The following is a 20,508-nucleotide window of genomic DNA, read 5'->3' on the forward strand; positions in this document are numbered from 1 at the left end:
GTCTTTCTCTGACTTACTTTTCTTAGCATAATACACTCTAGTCCATTAGTGTTGTGCCAGCATGATTTTTAAAATAAAAAACCCAAAGGAATCTACAAAATATTTCATAGAACTGATCACTGAATTTAGAAGGGTTACATAATAAAGTTCATTATACAAAAATAGTTTCCTGATATTATTAGCTAATTATTGGAAAATGAAAATTTAAAAATGCATTTACAAAAATCTGAGAAAGACAAAATATTAAGGAATAAATTTGACAAATAATGTGGGAGACATTAACACCAGTAACTATACAAGACATGGCAGAGAGATACTAGAGACCTAAGTGAGAATGAAACCATGTTCATGAATCAGAAAGCTCAATATGTTAAAATGCCATTTTCTCCTAAATTAAATGGAATTGAATCTTAAAGTCAGTCAAGCTCACCAGGCTTTTAAATTGAAATTGACAAGTGGATTCTAAAATTTATGTGGAAATAAAAAATAATCTAGATGAACTAAATAAAACCATTTCCAAAAGAAAAAAGTCAACACAATCTAATTTCAAGATTCACAGTAGACTTGTAGTAATCAAACAGTTTAGTATTAGCAAGATGAGTATTTACAGAATAGTGTGCAGAAGTAAACACCTACATTTAAGATCCACTGATTACTTACAAAGGTGTATTGGTCATTCAGTTGGAGAAATGGTGCCAGAAAGTTGGAAACACATATGAAAAAAGAAACTCAAATTACTTAATACAGTACAGAAATAATAGATGAATATATACCTAAACCTAAAAAATGAAATGTAAAAGCTTTTTAAAAATAATTATAGAATATATTCACAACTTGAGGTAAAGATTTATTAGGGAAGACACGAAAACCACTACCCATAAAGCAATAGTTTATAAACTCCACATCTTACCTAAATGAAAACCTTCTCATCAGAAGATGTTGTTAAGATAATGAAAAGGCAAGTCACAGATTGGGAAAAGATACTAATATTCACATATTAATACATATTTTTGACAAAGGACTTCTCTGCAGAATATATAAAGAATTCTTTCTTTCTTTGAAATAATTCTTTCACATCTAAAATACAAAGAGCCTAATTTTTGAAATAGATAAAAGAAGATATATGACTGGCTAATGAGCACATGAAAATATGTACTAGTCCTCAAGAAAAAACAAGTTATAACTGCTATGAGGTATCTTGTCACGCCAACTAGAATCTTGGCAAAAGTTAAACAGATTGGCAACATAAATGATGCAGATATAGAGCAAATGGAACAATTCACCATGGCTGGTAAAAGTGTAAAATAGTTTGGAAAACAGCTTGGCAGTATCTTACAAAGTTAAACATAAACATGGCCTATCATCCAGTACTTCTACATCTAGGTTTTTACCCAATGAAGGAGACTTGTACAATATGTATATAAAAAACTTTATTCATTATGGTCCCAAACTTGAAATTACCAAATGTCTGTGACACAGAATAGGAAGATGGGTCAATGAATTGTGGTATAATCATATAGTAGAGTACTAATTAGTAACAAAGGAATGACTATTAACAACACAAAAACATGAGTGAATATTAAGACAGTATATGAAGCACAAGAAGCCAGACAGAAAACAGAAATCACTGAAATGAATCTGTGATTCCATTTTTATAAAGTTTTATAAAGAACAGATAATCCATTTTAAGTATAAATATTGCCTATGGTGGGTGTTGGGATTAACAAGAAGTACAAGGGAATTCTCTGTAGTATTGGACATGTTCCATATCAGTTAACTAAGTTGTGCAATCCAAAATTTGTTTGAAACAGTAGGCTATCTCTGGGAATCATGAACTACCCTTAGTTTTTTGTTTTTGGTTTTTTTGGGTTTTTTTTGGCTGGAATGTGAAATATGAGGGGGGGAATGACTGAAGTTGAGTCCAGATAGGTAGGGGTTTGGATATAGGATTTGATTTGTTGAGGACTTTAAACTTTACCAGATTTACATTTTAAAAAGGATTTTTCTTCCATTTGTATTTCGTGTGTGTGGGAGGGGTGGGGGGTCACTGCTGTACATAGGGCATTTAAACACTTTTAACAATAATCTGCTCCAGAGATATTAAGTGTCCTCAGTTTTAGGTTCTTAGAATATGGAGGAAATGATGTATCAAGAAATTATAACTTCTGAGTTATTTGGAAATAGACTAGTTTGGGAGAAGTATTAGTTTGGGCTTAGACTTGATGGATTGATGGATGATAGTCCCATTAACAAAGGGAAGATAGTGGAAAAGGGGATTTGTTTGTGGTGGAAAGAATTGTCTGTTAAAAGCACGTTTAGGAATGATACTTAATGTATTTTATGACCAAGAAATGAATTGAGTCTTGGAATGATGGAATAATATTCCTTAAAGCCTTGTTTTAACATAAATTTATATGCATTCAATTTATTTTACCTTTATTCACAGTGGAAACACGGAGTTTTAAGATTTTTTTCCCCTTAACATAAAAAGATGAGAATCTGTTTATGTTCTCAGAGTCTGATTTGAATATTGTTGCATATAAGAGCAAATGGCAAAAAAGACCTTTAAGAACTAGTGCTTACACTTGCCTGGAAAAATATGCTATTGTCAATCTAAGTGTCTCAAAAAAGGTACTTTTATAGACCATATTATAAAGAAACTTCTATGGTTATCAGATACAGAACAGCATTTCATTGTTATATTCCAGATTTATCCAAAATGTTTCCTCAAATTTACCTTACTATAGAATTTTGTTTCTAAAAAAAATCTATCTCAGTGGCCTTTCCGTTATCTGTCTAGACTTTCTTTCTCAATATATACCTACCTAGTTTTTGTGTCAAAAAAATAATTTTAGAAGTAACAAAAGTTAATGTCATTAGAACCTTAGTCTCAGGTAAATATCTACTAAGTTAGTGTATTGAGATTAAATTGTAAAGCGTTAGTTCCTTCAGAAATAAAAGTGAAACAAAAAAGAAAACAACGAGCTCCAACTAGTACTGAGATTGGATTTCATTGAAAGGAGTTTGTAACTATTTGTTAGTGGGAAGGAGCCTTGACAACTGTAAAATTTTTTGAGTCATTTCTTTATAGCTGTGGATATGGAATATTCCTTTAAGTTAAGTCATATATATTTCTGTCAGTGCTGCTAATTGTTCTATAATAGCAGGATTTATTATTGCTGAAAGTGTGACATTTTGCTTTATGTGAAAGAACTGAAATCATTCCATGGATTCTGATATATGGTACTCAGAACTCTGGGGTTTTCATTTTAACTTCTTTGTGAAGACATTTTTATGTAATGTCATCTCATTTTGTTATAATGTTTTGAAAGTATTTCAGCACATGAGACTTCTAGTTTAGTCTAGGTGTCTATTTTTTCTAGCTCACGTATAAGGTGCTTTTGGCAAGTGGGCTGTGCAGCTTCTTAAAAATGCATTTACAGCCAGTTTTTACAGTAAACCTAAGATTTTTTTGTGTGGTGGCTGTTAGTCTTGACTAAACAACTAGCAGAATAACAAAAATCTCTCTCTGAATATACCTGCATTTCTAGTTAACCCTTTTTTTTTTTGAATTTCTGCTTTCCCAAATAGGAAAGTAAAGTGTACAGACATTCATTTTTCATAACTCATATTCTTTTGATTTTTTATTTTTTCTAAAGCCAACAGCTTCTATAACATTATGCTTTTCCCTGAAGTCTAACTTAAAACTGCTTGGAATTGAAACTGTTTTTCTTTTCAGTTTCGCATTTGATAATGGATGCTACCAGTGCTCTTTGTAAATGCTTGAGTGTGAAAGACTTAAGAGATTGAGAATGTACTTACATTTTGTTAGTTTCTACTTTATAAATAAGTAGAAGTATAAAGTTTTGAAATGTACTTCAGGTTGATACATAGTTGGAAGCATAGAATTAGAATATTGGTGAATGAGTGGGACTAAAATAATAGATTTACAAATTAAATGAGAAGTTGGGTTTTGAGACAGAAGTGCTGGAGTGTTCACATGAGCAAGTAAAGCTAGGACTTGGGGGCCAAAACGGCTTCAGGAACTCCCAGCTATTACTGGGAATGAGTACATAAGCAAAGGGTTTGAAGCAGCTGTAAAATGAATCAGGGAAGTAAGAAAACAAGAAATGAATTGTTAAGGATGTTGTGAGAACAGAGAGATTGGTAAGTGTGAAAGGGCTCACAGTATTTTGATCATGGATGGATTTAACAAACGACAAATTAGACCGTTTATGTCAAAACTGTAGGTAAATACCACTGAAGAGCAAAGGTCAGTCAAGGAAAGGATAGACTGATCAGAGGTGAAGATGTTCACTATAGAATTGAGGTAGAAAACCACTCGGGAAGTATTCAAATAGAAATAGTTTTTACTTTTTTTTTAACATATTATTTTGAATTTAGGAAGAACATCTTAAGCAAAAGGCTTTAAGAAGGCTGAATAACATATGGAAAATGTGATTAGAGATTTCTATAATTTATATACAACCTATATGCATGAATAAAAGCATTACTACATTGTTGTTGCTTTGGTTCTTCGAAATCATTTTAATTATTACTGGTTTTACATTCACAAACCAAAAGTTTGTGGGTTTACCTGGGGAGTGGAAGGGAAAAGATCATGGAAAGAAGTCCAAGTTATTGTACTTTGTCTTCTGAGAAATCACAGATCTATAACCCAGAGACACCCTGACTTCCTTACTTCTCTGATAGGCTAATAAATGGCCTATGTGTTTCATGAACTAATATGGGCTATATATTTTCTTGCGTCCTTTTTCTTTTCCAGGTATGGAGTGTTTTTTTCTTTTTTTTTTTCTTTTTTAATTTTTTAATTTTTTAAAATTTTTTTATAAACATAGAATGTATTTTTATCCCCAGGGGTACAGGTCTGTGAATCACCAGGTTTATACACTTCACAGCATGGAGTGTTTTTATATATGGAAGTATGCTTAGTCATATGATTAAAAAATCCACATTCCCTCATTTTATATTCTTTTCTTTTTTGGTTTTTATTTATATATATTTTTATTAACATATAATGTATTATTTGTTTCAGGGGTATAGGTCTGTGATTCATCAGTCTTATACAATTCACAGTGCTCACCATAGCACATACCCTCCCCAATGTCCATCCCCTAGGCTCCCCATCCCTCCCACCACCCTCCACCCCTGAGATTGAGTCTCTTACGGTTTTTCTCCCCCTCTGGTTTTGTCTTGTTTCATTTTTCCTTTCTTCCTCTATGCTCCTCTGACTTGTTTCTCAAATTCCACATTGATGTCAGTGAGATCATATGATAATTGTCTTTCTCTGATTGACTTATTTCATTTATCATAATACCCTGTAGTTCCACCCTACAGTTCCAACTGTAGTTGTTGCAAATGGCAAGATTTCATTTTTTGATGGTTGCATAATATTCCTTTTCATCTGTCTATCTATCTCACATCTTCTTCATCCATTCATCTGTTGATGGACATCTAGGCTCTTTCCATAGTTTGGCTATTGTGGACAATGCTGCTGTAAACATTGGGGTGCACTTGCCCCTTCTGATCACTACATCATCTTTGGAGTAAATACCCAGTAGTGCTGGATGAGAGGGTAGCTCTATTTTCAACTTTTTGAGGAATCTCCATACTGTTTTTCAGAGTGGCTGCATCAGCTTGCATTCCCACCAACAGTATAGGAGGGTTCCCCTTTCTCTGTATCCTCGCCAACATCTGTCATTTCCTGACTTGCTAATTGTAGCCATTTTGACTGGTGTGAGGTAGAGCTCATTGTGGTTTTGATTTGTATTTCCATGATGCCGAGTGATGTTGAGCACTTTTTCATGTGTCTGTTCACCATCTGATGTCTTCTTTGGAGACATGTCTGTTCATTCTTCTGCTTTCTTCCTTGGATTATTTGTTCTTTGGGTGTTGAGTTTGATAAGGTCTTTGTAGATTTTGGATACTAGCCCTTTATCTGATATGTCATTTGCAAATATCTTCTCCCATTCTGTTGGTTGTCTTTGGTTTTGTTGACTGTTTCCTTTGCTGTGCAAAAGCTTTTGATCTTGATGAAGTCCCAATAGTTAATTTTCCTTGCTTTCCTTGCCTTTGACGATGTGTCTGGGAAGAAATTGCTATGGCTGAGGTTGAAGAGGTTGCTGCCTGTGTTCTCCTGAAGAATTTTGATTTAGGTCTTTCATCCATTTTTTAATCTATTTTTGTGTGTGGTATAAGGAAATGGTCCATTGTCATTCTTCTGCATGTGGTTGTCCAATTTTCCCAACACCATTTGTTGAAAAGATTGTCTTTTTTCTATTGGACATTCTTTCCCGCTTTGTCAAAGATTAGTTGACCATAGAGTTAAGGGTCCATTTCTGGGCCCTCTATTCTGTTCCATTGATCTATGTGTCTGTTTTTATGCCAGTACCATGCTGTCTGATGATTACAGCTTTGTAATAGAGCTTGAAGTTAGGCATTGTGATGCCTGCAGCTTTGGTTTTCTTTTTCAGTCTTTCTGTGGCCACACCGGGGCTTTTCTGTTTCCATACAAATTTTAGGATTATTTGTTCCATTTTGTAAAAAAAGTTGATAGTACTTTGGTAGGGATTGCATTAAATGTGTAGATTGCTCTTGGTAGCATGGACATTTTCACAATATTTGTTCTTCTAATCTGTGAATACAGAACGTTTTTCCATTTCTCTGTATCTTCCTCAATTTCTTTCATGAGTATTCTATAGTTTTGTGAGCACAGATTCTTTTCCCCTTTGGTTAGATTTATCCCTAGGTATCTTACAATTTTGGGTGCAATTGTATATGGGTTCAACTCCCTACTTTCTTTCTTCTGTCTTGTTGGTTTATAGAAATGCAACTGATTTCTGTGCATGGATTTTTATATCCTGCCATTTTACTGAATTCTTGTATGAGTCCTAGCAGGTTTGAGGTGGAGAATTTTGGGTTTTCCACATAAAATGTCATATATCATCTGCAAAGAATGTGAGTTTCACGACTTCTTTGCTGATTTGGATGCCTTTTATTTCTTTTTGTTGTCTTGATTGCTGAGGCTAGGACTTTTAGTACTATGTTGAATAGCAATGGTGATAGAGGATATCCCTGCCGTCTTCCTGACCTTAGGGGAAAAGCTCTTGGTTTTTCTCCATTTATAATGATATTCTCATTATATGGGTTTTTCTTAGATGGCTTTTATGATATTGAGGTCTGTTCCCTCTAACCCTACACTGTGAAGTTTTAATCAAGAAAGGATGCTGTACTTTGTCAAATACTTTTTCTGTATCAATTGAGAGTATCTCATGTTCTTGTTCTTTTATTAATATATCATATCATGTTGGTTGATATGTGCATGTTGGTTGATATGTGCATGTTGAACCAACCTAGCAGCCCAGGAGTAAATCCCACTTGGTCGTGGTGAACAAACCTTTTAATGTACTGTTGGATCCTATTGGCTAGTATTTTGCTGAGAATTTTTACATCCGTGTTCATCAGGGATATTGGTCTGTGCTTCTTTTTGATGGGGTCTTTGTCTGGTTTTGGGATCAAGGGTAATGTTGGCCTTAAAAAATGAGTTTGGAAGTTTTCCTTACATTTCTATTTTTTTGGAACAGTTTCGGGAGAATAGGTATTAATTCTTTAAAAGTTTGGTAGAATCCCCTGGGAAGCCATCTGGCCCTGGGCTCTTGTTTGTTGGGAGATTTTTTATTACAGCTTCAATTTCCTTACTGGTTATGGGTCTGTTTAGGTTTTCTGTTTCTGCCTAACTCAGTTTTGGTAGTTTATATGTTCCTAGGAATGCATTCATTTCTTCCAGATTGTCTAATTTGTTGGCATATAGTTGCTCATAATAAGTTTTGTTATTGTTTGTATTTCTTTGGTGTTGGTTGTGATCTCTCCTCTTTCATTCAAGATTTTAGTTTTTTGGGTCCTTTATTTTTGATAAGTCTGGCTAGGGGTTTATTCATCTTATTAATTATTTCAAAGAATCAGCTCTTAGTTTTGTTGATCGTTCTGCTGTTCTTTTGGTTTCTGTCTCATTGATTTCTGCTCTGATCTTTATGATTTCTCTTCTACTGCTGAGTTTAGGTTTTTTTGCTCTTCTTTCTCCAGCTCCTTTAGGTTTAGGGTTAGGTTGTATATTTGAGACCTTTCTTGTTTCTTCAGAAAGGCTTGTATTGCTATATACTTTCCTCTTAGAACCGCTTTGTCTGGATCCCAAAGAGTTTGAACAGTTCTGTTTTCATTTTCATTTGTTTCCATGAATTTTTTCAATTTTTTAATTTCTTGGTTGACCCATTCATTCTTTAGTAGGATACTCGTTAGCCTCCATTTATTTGAATTCTTTCCAATTTTCCCCTTGTGATCAAGTTCAAGTTTCAAAGCATTGTGGTCTGAAAATATGCAGGGAATGATCCCAGTCTTTTGGTACTGGTTGAGACCTGATTTGTGACCCAGGATGTATCTATTCTAGAGAATGTTCCATGTGCACTCGAGAAGAATTTGTATTCTGTTGCTTTGGGATGGAATGTTCTGAATATATCTGTGAAGTCCATCTGGTCCAGTGTGTCATTTAAAGCCTTTATTTCCTTGTTGATCTTTTGCTTGGATGATCTGTCCATTTCAGTGAGGAGGGTGTTAAAGTCCCCTACTATTACTGTGTTGTTGTCTATGTGTTTCTTTGATTTTGCTATTAATTGCCTTATATAATTGGCTGCTCCCATACTGGCATTAATATTTACAACTGTTAGATCTTCTTGTTGGATAGACCCTTTTAAGTATGATATAGTGTCCTTCCTCATCTTTTATTATTATAGTCTTTGGCTTAATTAAAATCTAATTGATCTGATATAAGGATTGCCACTCCAGCTTTCTTTTGATGTCCATTAGTATGGTAAATGGTTTTCCACCCCATCACTTGCAATCTAGAGGTCCAAATGAGTCTCTTGCAGACAGCATATTGATCTTGTTTTTTTTTTTTTAATCCAGTCTGATACCCTATGTCTTTTGATTGGGGCATTTAGCCCATTTACATTCAGGGCAGCTATTGAAAGTTAGGAATTTAGTGCTATTGTATTACCTGTAAGTTGACTATTACTGTATATTGTCTCTGTTCCTTTCTGGTCTGTGGTACTTTCAAGCTTTCTCTTTGTTTAGAGGACTACTTTCAATATTTCTTGTAGGGCTGGTTTGGTGATCACAAATTCTTTTAGTTTCTATTTGTCCTGGAAGCTTTTTATATCTCTCTTTATTTTCAGTGACAGCCTAGCTGGATATAGTATTCTTGGCTGCATATTTTTCTTGTTCAGTACCCTGAATATATCATGCCAGCCCTGTCTGGCCCACCAGGTCTCTAGATAGGTCTGCTGCCAATCTAATGTTTCTACACTTGTAGCTTACAGACCTTTTGTCCCAAGCTGCTTTCAGGATTTTCTCTTTGTCTCTGAGATTTGTAAGTTTTACTATTAGATGTCAGGGTGTTGACCTATTTTTTACTGATTTTGAAGGGAGGTCTCTGTGCCTTCTGGATTTTGATGCCTGTTTCCCTCCCCAAATTAGGGAGGTTCTCTGCTATAATTTGCTCCAGTATACCTTCTGTCCCCCTCTCTTTCTTCTTCTGGGATCCCAATTCTAAAATTGTTTCAGTTTTTCTCTTGAATTCTCCCTTCGTGTTCTAGTAGTTGTTCATTTCTCTTTTCCTTAACTTCTTTATTTTCCATCATTTGGTCTTCTTTATCCTAATTCTCTCTCCTGCCTCATTTACCCTAGAAGTTAGAGCCTCCATTTTTTATTATACGTTATTAATAACCTTTTTGATTCAACTTTGTTAGATTTTATTTCTCCAGAAAGGGATTCTCTAGTTTCTTCTATGCTTTTTTCAAGCCCAGCTAGTATCTTTATAATCATCATTCTGAACTCTAGTTCCAACATCTTACTAATAAGTCCATGTTGATTAGGTCCCTGGCAGTTGGTACTGCCTCATTCTTTTTTTTTTTTTTTTTTTAATGTTTTTCTGTTTTGTCATTTTGTCTAGAGAAGAATAGATGAATGAGAGAACAAAATGCTAAAAGGGTAACAGTGACCCCAGAAAAATACACACTTAACAAATAAGAGACCCAAAATTTGTGGGGGGCGGGGGCGGAGAAAGAATATGATCAGGCTAGTGAATAGAACAGAGTCACACACTAGATTTGATTTGGGATGTATTTTGGTCTGTTAGAAGAAATTGCCTCCCAAATTTAGAAGAAAGAAAAATGTATGTGTGTGTATACATGTATATGTGTGTGTGTATATATACACACACATAGATAAACAAAAATAAGGGTAAATACAATGAAGGGATGGAATATGACTATAAAAATGAAAACTAGAAAAGATTTTAAAAAAAGAATTGGTAAGATAAAAAGTTGGTTGAAAAAAGAAAGGGAAAATTTAATAATAAAAAAAGAGAATGTGATCAGACAGGTGAATAGAACAAAGCCATACACTAGACTTAGGGTATATTTTGGTCTGTTAGAAGAAACTGTATCCCAAAATTTTAAAGAAAGAAGAACTTATGTAAAAAAAAAAAATAAGGTTAAATACAGTGAAGGGATAGAATATGATTTCCAGAAAGTGGTCGCTTTTCTTTTCATAATTGCTGCTGTTGTTTTCTTTGATCTCCTGTTGAGTTCATAGGTGCTTAGAATGGTTTGATAACTCTCTAGCTAAATTCCTGGGACCAGATGAAATCTAGGTCTCTAACTCCTCCACCATCTTGCTAGCCCTCCCCTCATTTCATGTTCTTATATTCTCATCTGAAATGAAAATTTTCATAATATTTAGCACTAAAATATAAATTTTTATTAGCCACCCCTTCTAAAAATAGTCACCAACTGAGGGAGTAACAGAGTATGAAGAGAATGTAGGTTTTGATGTTACATGATCTTTGGGAGAAAGTATAAATCTTTGTTGGCAGTTATATCTAATGTGATACTTGTTTTGGAGATCCTCCTGTAGTGTAGTGTAATAGTCCACCTCTACCAATAGACTGTAAGAGAACATTGGGGATCTTAATAATTATCTTGTTCACTGCTGTACCCCCAGAGCCTCAAACAGTGCCAAACACGTTCTTGATACTAATTAACTCTTCTGTTTCTGATTTACTTATTTTTAGAGCATGCATACTCCAATGGTGGGGAGTGGCAGAGGTAGAGGGAGAGAGGATCTTAGAGCAGGCTCCACACCCAGTGCAGAGCCTGACCTGGGGCAGGATCTTATGACCTGAGCTGAAATCAAGAGTCAGATGCTTAACTGACTGAGCCTCGCAGATGCCCCAGTACTCAGGAACTCATAAGGAATCAATGTGTGAATGAACTTTAAAGACACTTAGAAATCAAATTGATCTTAGAATTTTATAGATGTTGTTGTATATATGCATATATACAAACACGCACACACACACAGCACACATATGTTTATGGGTAGTTTTGATTTGGGGAGTACCATGAAGTACCTAAAGTTACAAGTGGAGTGTACATGTATATTTCTCAGTTTATTAAGTATCCTTTGTTTTAGTTTCAGAAACATCTTTTAGTCCATAGACCATTTGGAACCACGGATATGGAATAGTGGATAGACTGCAAGGTCTTCAAATGGTTTTAACATAAAACATGACCTATTTTATTATGTCTTTAGTAGGACTTTTATTTTTGGTGAGGCTTTGGAATCAAGGCAGATAACTAATTTTTTGATTAAAATGTATCAGTTTACTTTAAGGTGAGAGTAACAGAAAAAGTTAATCAAGTCCATGAGTGTTTTATAGAATTTAGATGTTGATGGTGACAAAATATTTAGGTAGATTAAGTGGTATTATGAATAAATTAGGAGAGGCTCATTGTAGGTAAGCCTGTGGATTGACTGCATGATTATTTTTACAGCATTGCCTTCTTTGTTCCCAGTTTTGAGTATATTTTCTAAATTGAACCATTTATAATTATCCCAGGTAAAATTACAATCTCCTTAATTTTTGCCAGGTCAGAAGTTTTACTGTGGTTTTTTTTTTTTTTTTTTTTTTTCATTTCTGTTAGTTGGTAATAAAATGATTAAATTATAAGATAATTGTATTCTTTAGGCATTGGACAATTTCTTTATGAAATTGCATTTTAATATTTTTACTTATCATTTGTTACTCTGACAGTGACAGAAATTGTTCTGTTCAGAAACATTTACCTAATAGTTACCTTAATTGATAATGTAATTTTATTTAATAATAATTGGTGAATATGATTTTCTCTATTCCTTTGGAAGCCTGGTTTTTGAATTTTTAGGAAATATTCAGGTTTACTCAGCTATGTTCTTAAGTTCTTTTTTAAAGTTTGTTTTGTGTGGGTTTTTTATGCAAATGAGGAAAATTAGTAAAAACTTTAAAAAATGTCTTTCAGCCAATGGTAATGATAGCAAAAAATTTAAAGGAGAAGATAAAATGGATGGTGCTCCTTCTCGTGTACTTCATATTCGAAAATTACCTGGTGAAGTGACAGAAACTGAAGTTATTGCTTTAGGCTTACCTTTTGGTAAGGTGACCAACATCCTTATGCTGAAAGGAAAAAATCAGGTAATGCTTCTTTCAGGTCCTGTAAAATGTTAAGCCCCAAACTACCCCGTATGAGGGAATTAGCTAATCCTAATAAAAAGATAGAATATGGTAGGTCTTAACTTTTCTAAAAGAACGTAACAGAAGTCTTATTTTGAGTTTTCCTGGTAATGCTATTTCAGAAACTAATGCTAGGGAGCCAAAATGAGCCAATGTAGTTTTCACATTTTGCCTTTTGAATTCACTTTTGTTTTGTTATAATGAGATTGTGGAAAATACAAATGAAGGATTTCTTTTATTGTGGCTCTACTTTGTAATATCACAAACTAATGGGGGCACTAGTAGCATCTTATCCTTTAAGTTTATCAGATGGAAATATTTATCTGATAGCATTAGAAGAAAATAGTCACTAATCCTAGGTATTCTTCATTGAATAAATGTAGCTGTGGCAGAAAGATGCAGGAATATTAAAAATGAGAGTTGGTTTTAAAATTTCCAGTGATACCATTTTAAAAGAAATTATGAAATTCAACGTTCATTTAAATATAATTAATCACTAATCTTATATTTAATTTTTAATTTTTTCCCTTTTCTGAGTTATACTGGTTTAAAAATGACTTTGAAATCTCTTTTTGTGTTCTCTAGTATCAGAATGGTAAAATTCTGATACTTAAAAATGTTTGGATTTTGTTTTCTCTAGCTTTTGTTTGGTCACATTTGTGGTGTATGGAAAATAAAGATAACTTATTTGGGTGTCTAAATGTAACTGGGAAAGTTATACTCTAGATACTGATTTTTCTCATTAGCTGAATAGATTACACAGATATTGAGGTTTACTTGAATATAATTCATAGTATTCCAATTTTTGCTCTTTATTTTACAGGCATTTTTGGAACTAGCAACAGAGGAAGCAGCTATTACTATGGTTAATTACTATTCTGCTGTGACACCTCATCTCCGTAACCAACCAATTTATATCCAGTACTCCAATCACAAAGAACTAAAAACAGATAATACATTAAACCAAGTGAGTATGTGTAGGTACATAAATAAAACTGACATATTAAGAAACTCAGACTTATAACAGAAAGATGTAATTATGGGTATTATTATTTTTAAGATATTCTCTTGCAGTATGTCCCTAAATATTAAATATTATGTTAATTTACAAAAAATACGTACAGTCTATTATTTTCATGTTTTAAATTGGTACCTGATGAATTAGTTAAATATTTTTTCAAAGCCTTAAGGTTCTGGTCAGAATGTTCATTTTCATGTTGCAAGTTCAGATTTCTGTATAGAAACTGTTTATGAGATTGGGCTCACTATTAACATAAACTGTAGAACTCTGCTGCTTAGATTTTTAAGGTATAATGTTTAATGCCTTTAGTTACTTTATAACTTTTTATAGGACTCAGGTTTCTCATGGAAATATTTTTATTGAAGATCTGTTAATGGTTTTCCTTGGGGAGGGAATGTAAGAATTGAGAATATATTGATTTATTTCTTAAAAATGTGATGTAAAAGATACTAATTATTTAAAATCAATATTTAAAAAATAATATAGGAATGGGTTTATACCTAAATACATAGCATCACAGGGATGGTCTAAAAGCTAGCTCTTTTAATATAGTTTTTAGCTAATTATATCTTTTCTGTTTCAGTAAAAGCTAAACTATGTCTTACTCTTTGTCTTACGGAAAATGTAATGGACTAATAGTTCCTCATAGATTTTAACCATCATAAAAAGTGACCTTTCAAGATTATTTTGATAGTTTATATGTAAATAAGCATTTAAAACTTTCTGTCTGAAGATAAGACTAAATTTTCTGCTGTTTTTTTCTTTGTTTTAATTTGGTATTAATTTTTATTACTTTTGAACCAGAAATTGTACTTCTAAAAATTTACATTGGAAATATTCTAAAAGAAAATACTCTATTTTCATTTTACTTAGAATTTAAAATGGTATTTATATATCAATTTTATTTATTAGTATTTTTAGTAAAGTAATTCATGAAGGCATTCTCATTTTAAAAGCTTCCAATGCAAGGAACATGAAAAAGATAAAGATAAGGCATCTTTATTTATGATCTTAAATAGAATAAACAGTGAAAGCCCCATGAAGAAGGGACATTTGAGTAACAAACTTAAAAGTGGTTAGGAAGTAAATGTACTTATTCTGGTCTAGGTTATTCCAGATAGATAAAGGGAACAATCAATGAGAAGTTGCTTCTGTTGGGGGGAAAAAAAAAAAAAAGAATGTGGTTTTGCAGCCATATATTTAGTTTTCAAAAGCCCTTTAATCTTTTCTGATCATTTTTTTTATGTTGCAATTGACCATGTTTTATGATTTCACAGTTCTTTAAGGATTCGAATTAACAGTGCTTTATTTGTTTTATTATTTATTTGTTTTAAAAAACATACTTTTTATTTTAAAAAGATTTTATTTACTTGAGAGGGAGAAAGCGGAGTGGGGGGTGCGCAGAGGGAGATGCAGACTCCCTGCTTGAGCAAAGAGCCTGATTCCAAGCTTAATCCCAGGACCCCTGAGATCATGACCTGAGCCACCGATGTGCCCCTAATTAACAGTATTAAAAAAAATACTTCACTATGTGTAAATTACTGAATTTCCTTCACTGTTAGCTGTTATGTTTATCGTGTATCCATCTGTCTGCCCCTCCTCCCCCAGTAGTCTATTCATATTTCAGAATTAGGTTTTACTGTTTATACTGGTATGTTTTCCTTCAGATTAAGTAATGAGTTTGGATACTAAGCTGGGATTCCCCAGAAAGGTCTGGGCCAATAGAACTCTCTTTAGAATTCCTCTTTGTTTAAGGGAGCATTTTGTTATTTTTGTTTTTTAATGGTTAAAGGAGAGAGATGATGGGGGAGGGGAGGAAGAGGAGTTTAATTATTTGTTCATTAGGCTGACTTTACTTTAACCCTTTTATTCCCTCCCCCCCATAACTCTCCCAGTTTCTCTGATTTATGTGGCTGTCAGTGCAAATCCTGTTTGCTATGTGTTCACTATGTCTTTTGTGTCATTCGTTTCTATTAATTTTGTGTATTCCAGGAATTTGATGAAAGTGTTCTCAGCCAATGATGATGTTCTCTCTATTCAGTATTTGGGTTTATTCCATTTTGTATTGATTTACAGGCATTTTTAATTAAGTTTTTTAAATTCCAGTATAGTTAACATATGGTGTTATACTAGTTTTAGGTGTATAGTATAGTGGTTCAACAATTTTATACATTACTCATTGCTCATCGTGATCAGTGTACTCTTTCATCCCCATCACTTCATTTATAGGCATTTTCATGGGCATTCATAATAGAGGCAAATGAATATGAGTCAACAATGAATTCTTCCGTGATCAGTCATCAGATTACTCTTTTCAGTATACTCTTTTTATTTATTTATTTATTTATTTATTTATTTTTAAATATTTTATTTATTTGACACAGAGAGTGATCACAAGTAGGCAGAGAGAGAGGGCGAAGCAGGCTCCCACTGAGCAGAGAGCCCGATGTGGGCCTCGATCCCAGCACCCTGAGATCATGACCTGAGCTGAAGGCAGAGGCTTAACCCACTGAGCCACCCAGGCACCCCAGTATACTCTTTTTAAATGTCTGCCTAATTTTCATCATCTTTCTTGTTACTTGAATAGCTCAAACACACACAGTCATATTGTTATAATATATTGGCTATATTGTTATAATAGCTTTCTTACTGATCTACTTTTTTACTTTCCCCTCTTGAATTCTTTTTCCCTAGTACCTCCCTTCTCTTCCTTCCCTTCCCCCCTTTCTCATTTTCTCTCTCCCTGTCTAACAAATCTGACTTAGGTTACTACCCTGAAGCAGATTCTTTTCATGTTCATGATAAAGGGCCTCAGAAGAGGTGGCTATTATTTCTGTTTTATTGGCTATATATTTGCCTATGCTTCTACCCAAAAGTAATTGTAAACCTCTCATGCTTTCTCTTATTTCCAATCTTATTTCCAACCACTGTGTTTCTGTGATGTTACTTTGCCTGGAATATTATGGCCTGCCTGCTTTTGTATTAGTTTTCCAACACACACTTCACATGGCCAGTTGCTACACATCTTCACGTCTCACCTTAGTTTCCTCCAGAAGGCTATCTTTTGATCCATAAAGAGTCGTTTAGGTTTGCATTAAGAAACTTCACAACACAAATTAAAATCACAGTGAGATACTACCATGTACCATCAGATTGATGAGATGAGTGATGCCGAGTGTTGGTAACAAGGTAGAGAAGCTAGAGCTTTCGTATATACTGTGGGAATGTAAGTTCATAGAATCATGTTTAAAAACTTGAAATATGTAGTTAAGTTGAGCATATACATCTATTCTTTGACTCAGTAAATCTACTCTTAGTTAACATACCTGAGAAAACACATTGTATGTACATCAAAAGATCTGTATGAGAAAGTTCATGGAACACTAATGCATAATAGTCCAAACATAGAAATGATTCATATGTTCAGCAGCAGAATATGCTGTGGCATATTTATTCATTGGAATTTGTTAGAATACAAAAAAATGACCAAGCTGCTGGTACCTGCAAAACATGGATGCACATCATGAAAGTAATATTTACTGAAAGAAGCCAGACCAAAAAAAAAAAAAAAAACAACAGAAAACAAAAATGCCAAAACTAAGTAGAACACATCATATGTATTCTATGATACAATTTATATAACTGAGAGAAAACATGAATGTAGCTTTTGGAGCTTTGATAATGTTCTGTTTTTTATCTAGTCATTTCATAGATCTGTCCAAATTGTGATGTTTTATTGAGCTTATACACTTCTGATTTGTGTCCTTTTATGTGTGTATGTAATGGTTCACTAAGTTTAATTAAAACTTAGGTTGGCAAGCACTGTTTCATCAACTAAAAAAATACAGAAAGTTATTTGTTAATGGAGAACCTAATTATTAAGCTATAAAAAGAAGATGGAGAAAAGTGAATAGTATTGGGAAAGAATGTATGGAGTAGACATACACCTGTGTACTTACACAGACTAGATACATATATGCTCGTGTGTGTAGATGGTATCTCTGGAAGAATACCCATGATAATATTGGTGAGGAATGGGTTGGGGAAAGCAGCTAGCGTGATAGGGTTGCAGAGGAAACTTAAACATTTGTACCATTTGGATAGTATATCATGATCATGTGATTCCTATTTTAAAAAGACATTCCATTATTTGAAAGAGGAGATGTTAGTATTTTCCCACATTGTGATATTTCTTTGCTTGTAATAACATAAATATATCCAAGGACATGGTTTACTAATGAAAGAAGTAATATTGCAGTACATTACTTAAGATACTTTGAATCACGTTAGCCAGTATATAAGTTTATAGGCCATGTTATTTCATTAGCATTTAAATAGTGAGATTTAACCATATAGGCATGTGGTCCTTTGAATTCCAAACTCTGTGATCTCCTGGTTATGTGATATTTCAGTGAACTATTTCTTTTTTGTTTCCAGCTTTATTGAGATATAATGAATATATTGTGTAATTTAAGATATATAATGTGTTGATTTGATACACATATATTGCAGAATGTTTACCGCCATAGCAAATGTGCTGCTAGAGGGAGCACTGACTATTTTTGTTTATTCTTATAAGTGTTGGCCTAATTCTTTTGTGTTCTCCTTCCTTTTCATTTATCAAGGTGTTCAGTTGATATTTCTGTTCATCTGCTAATACAGCTTTTTTAAACTCTAAAGCGATATAATGGTATTTGTCATTGTTACTTAACAATTATTTGCCTTTATGTAGGTTTTTTGACTCCAGATAGATAGAAAAATTATTTTCTTTTTAATGGAATCTGTCACAGTAGTAATACTCTATTCTGTATTTTTTTTCACATATTAAAATCTCATAAATTAAAAAAGAACTCAGAAATTAAGAGGTGTCTTAACAGTAGTACATCTCTCCTGGTTTAATTTAATAGTATCTTAGAAGTTATGGTAATATGTATTCCTCCTTAAAGATTGTATTAAAAATAATAAGCTTTATGGGAGTTTTTTTTGGGTAATCTAGTAATCTTGCTGAGGTTTACCATGTGCCTTTTTTATGGAGTGAATAATGTTAGGTTGAAGTTTTATTCTCTAAAACTTTCTATTTAAAACATTTTCTGATTATGTGAATCGGCCAAACTATATTCTCTTCTTTTGAAAATAAATTACATTGCCTATCATTGCTTGTTCAGTATAGGTCCCAAGCCCTAGATAATTGCTTTGAGGTAAATACTAGTAGAATACTTGAATTATAAACAGGTGGTACCTGGCTCATGGCAGATGCTCAGAAGTATTTATTGAGTGACTGTTAAATTTCATTTACTCTGTATATGTTCTAGAAAAGAAATGAGCTAGTAGTATAACATACAGCAGAGTATAAGTGGAAATACTGAATATATTTCTAACTTGTTTAACTTTCAATTTTCAGCGTGCTCAAGCAGTTCTTCAAGCTGTGACTGCTGTCCAGACAGCAAATACTCCTCTTAGTGGCACCACAGTTAGTGAGAGTGCAGTGACTCCAGCCCAGAGTCCAGTGCTTAGAATAATTATTGACAATATGTACTACCCTGTAACACTTGATGTTCTTCACCAAGTAAGTTTAACTTAATTTTCATGTTTACCTATAAACTGGAGAAATAATGTACAGTAGATAAATAATACTTTGATTTTAATGTTTTTAACAGATATTTTCTAAGTTTGGTGCTGTATTGAAGATAATCACATTTACAAAAAATAACCAGTTTCAAGCTCTTCTCCAGTATGGTGATCCAGTAAATGCTCAACAAGCAAAACTAGTAAGTCTGGAGCATTTCTTTTTTCTTTTGGATATAGCGATATTTTTCAGTGGCAGATAGACACACACACATATATATAGCTAACATTAGTAATACTGACATAACTTGGCAATACCTTATAGCATTATAGATGGCACAAATTGGTGTCATTTAGATACTATTAGGAAAGCTTAAATTTGTGATAAAGAAGTGTTACTTTTTAAGGATAATGATATGTGTAGTTATCTATAATACATACTTTTGTTATTTTGCATGTTTTGTTTGACTTAGGTCCAAAGTTTTAAGCTCTTGAGGATATAGCAGGATTAAATTGTACATGCACACCAGTAAAGATTTTAAATGTTTTCCAGTGGGAGTTTCAGAGTAATTAATTTAGCTGTCAAGAGAGTTTAGCTAAAATATATCATCACACATGGGGCTCAGATGTTATGATAGGCTCTCAGAGTATGTAAGACTACAGTATATTTAATCTTTTTAAAGATTGTTTTAAAAAGATAGCTTTTTTAAATAGGTTCTTAGTCTACTTCTTATTTACATCCTTTATATTTTTATTGTTATATATGGAGGGTAAGAAACTATTAAAAGAAGTAAAGTATGTTCCCGTATCATGGCCATCCTTGAAAACTACATATCATATCTTTGCTTCTAAATGCCTTAATCTTATGTTTGTGTATCATATTTAAATCTACCTTCGCTCTAGTTCTTTAACTTCTTGGGTCATATTATTTCATTGTAATTATTATTCTGTTGTTAAACCATTACATATTCATTATTAAACCATTACATCAACTGTCTTTACTTACCTTCCTTTACCTTCTGTCTTGCCTCTTTTTCTCCCTTTTACTCTTACTTTAAACCAATTATGCTGTGTAATACTTCAGTGCTTCCTCTAGATTAAGATAGATTGTATGGAACTTAGACCATTTTTGATTGTTTCATTGTGTTTCCATCCTCACAATCTCATTTGGGGAGCAGATAGAGCTTCAAGTAGCACAAAGTCTGTACTGTTAATATTGGCATAATTGAAATGGCTTAGCAAGTGCTGTTCTCTCATTTTTTTCTGATATTTTATGTTGTAAACAGAACAGGAATTT

The 20,508-nt window shown here is 33.2% G+C and overlaps 1 protein-coding gene across 4 annotated transcripts in view; it reads left to right on the plus strand.

The window, feature by feature from the left end:
- Positions 1-20,508, plus strand: part of PTBP2 (polypyrimidine tract binding protein 2) — an 85,025-nt gene that overhangs the window by 33,932 nt on the left and 30,585 nt on the right. For all 4 annotated transcript variants that reach the window (XM_032867194.1, XM_032867191.1, XM_032867192.1 and 1 more), the window contains exons 4-7: positions 12,414-12,586; positions 13,449-13,592; positions 19,048-19,212; positions 19,304-19,414. In XM_032867194.1, the coding sequence (XP_032723085.1) occupies positions 12,414-12,586; positions 13,449-13,592; positions 19,048-19,212; positions 19,304-19,414 (593 nt within the window). The remainder of the gene's footprint in view (positions 1-12,413; positions 12,587-13,448; positions 13,593-19,047; positions 19,213-19,303; positions 19,415-20,508) is intronic.

The sequence above is a fragment of the Lontra canadensis genome, unplaced genomic scaffold, assembly GCF_010015895.1.
Source record: "Lontra canadensis isolate GAN:19392208 unplaced genomic scaffold, GSC_riverotter_1.0 scaffold33, whole genome shotgun sequence".
Taxonomy (NCBI): domain Eukaryota; kingdom Metazoa; phylum Chordata; class Mammalia; order Carnivora; family Mustelidae; genus Lontra; species Lontra canadensis.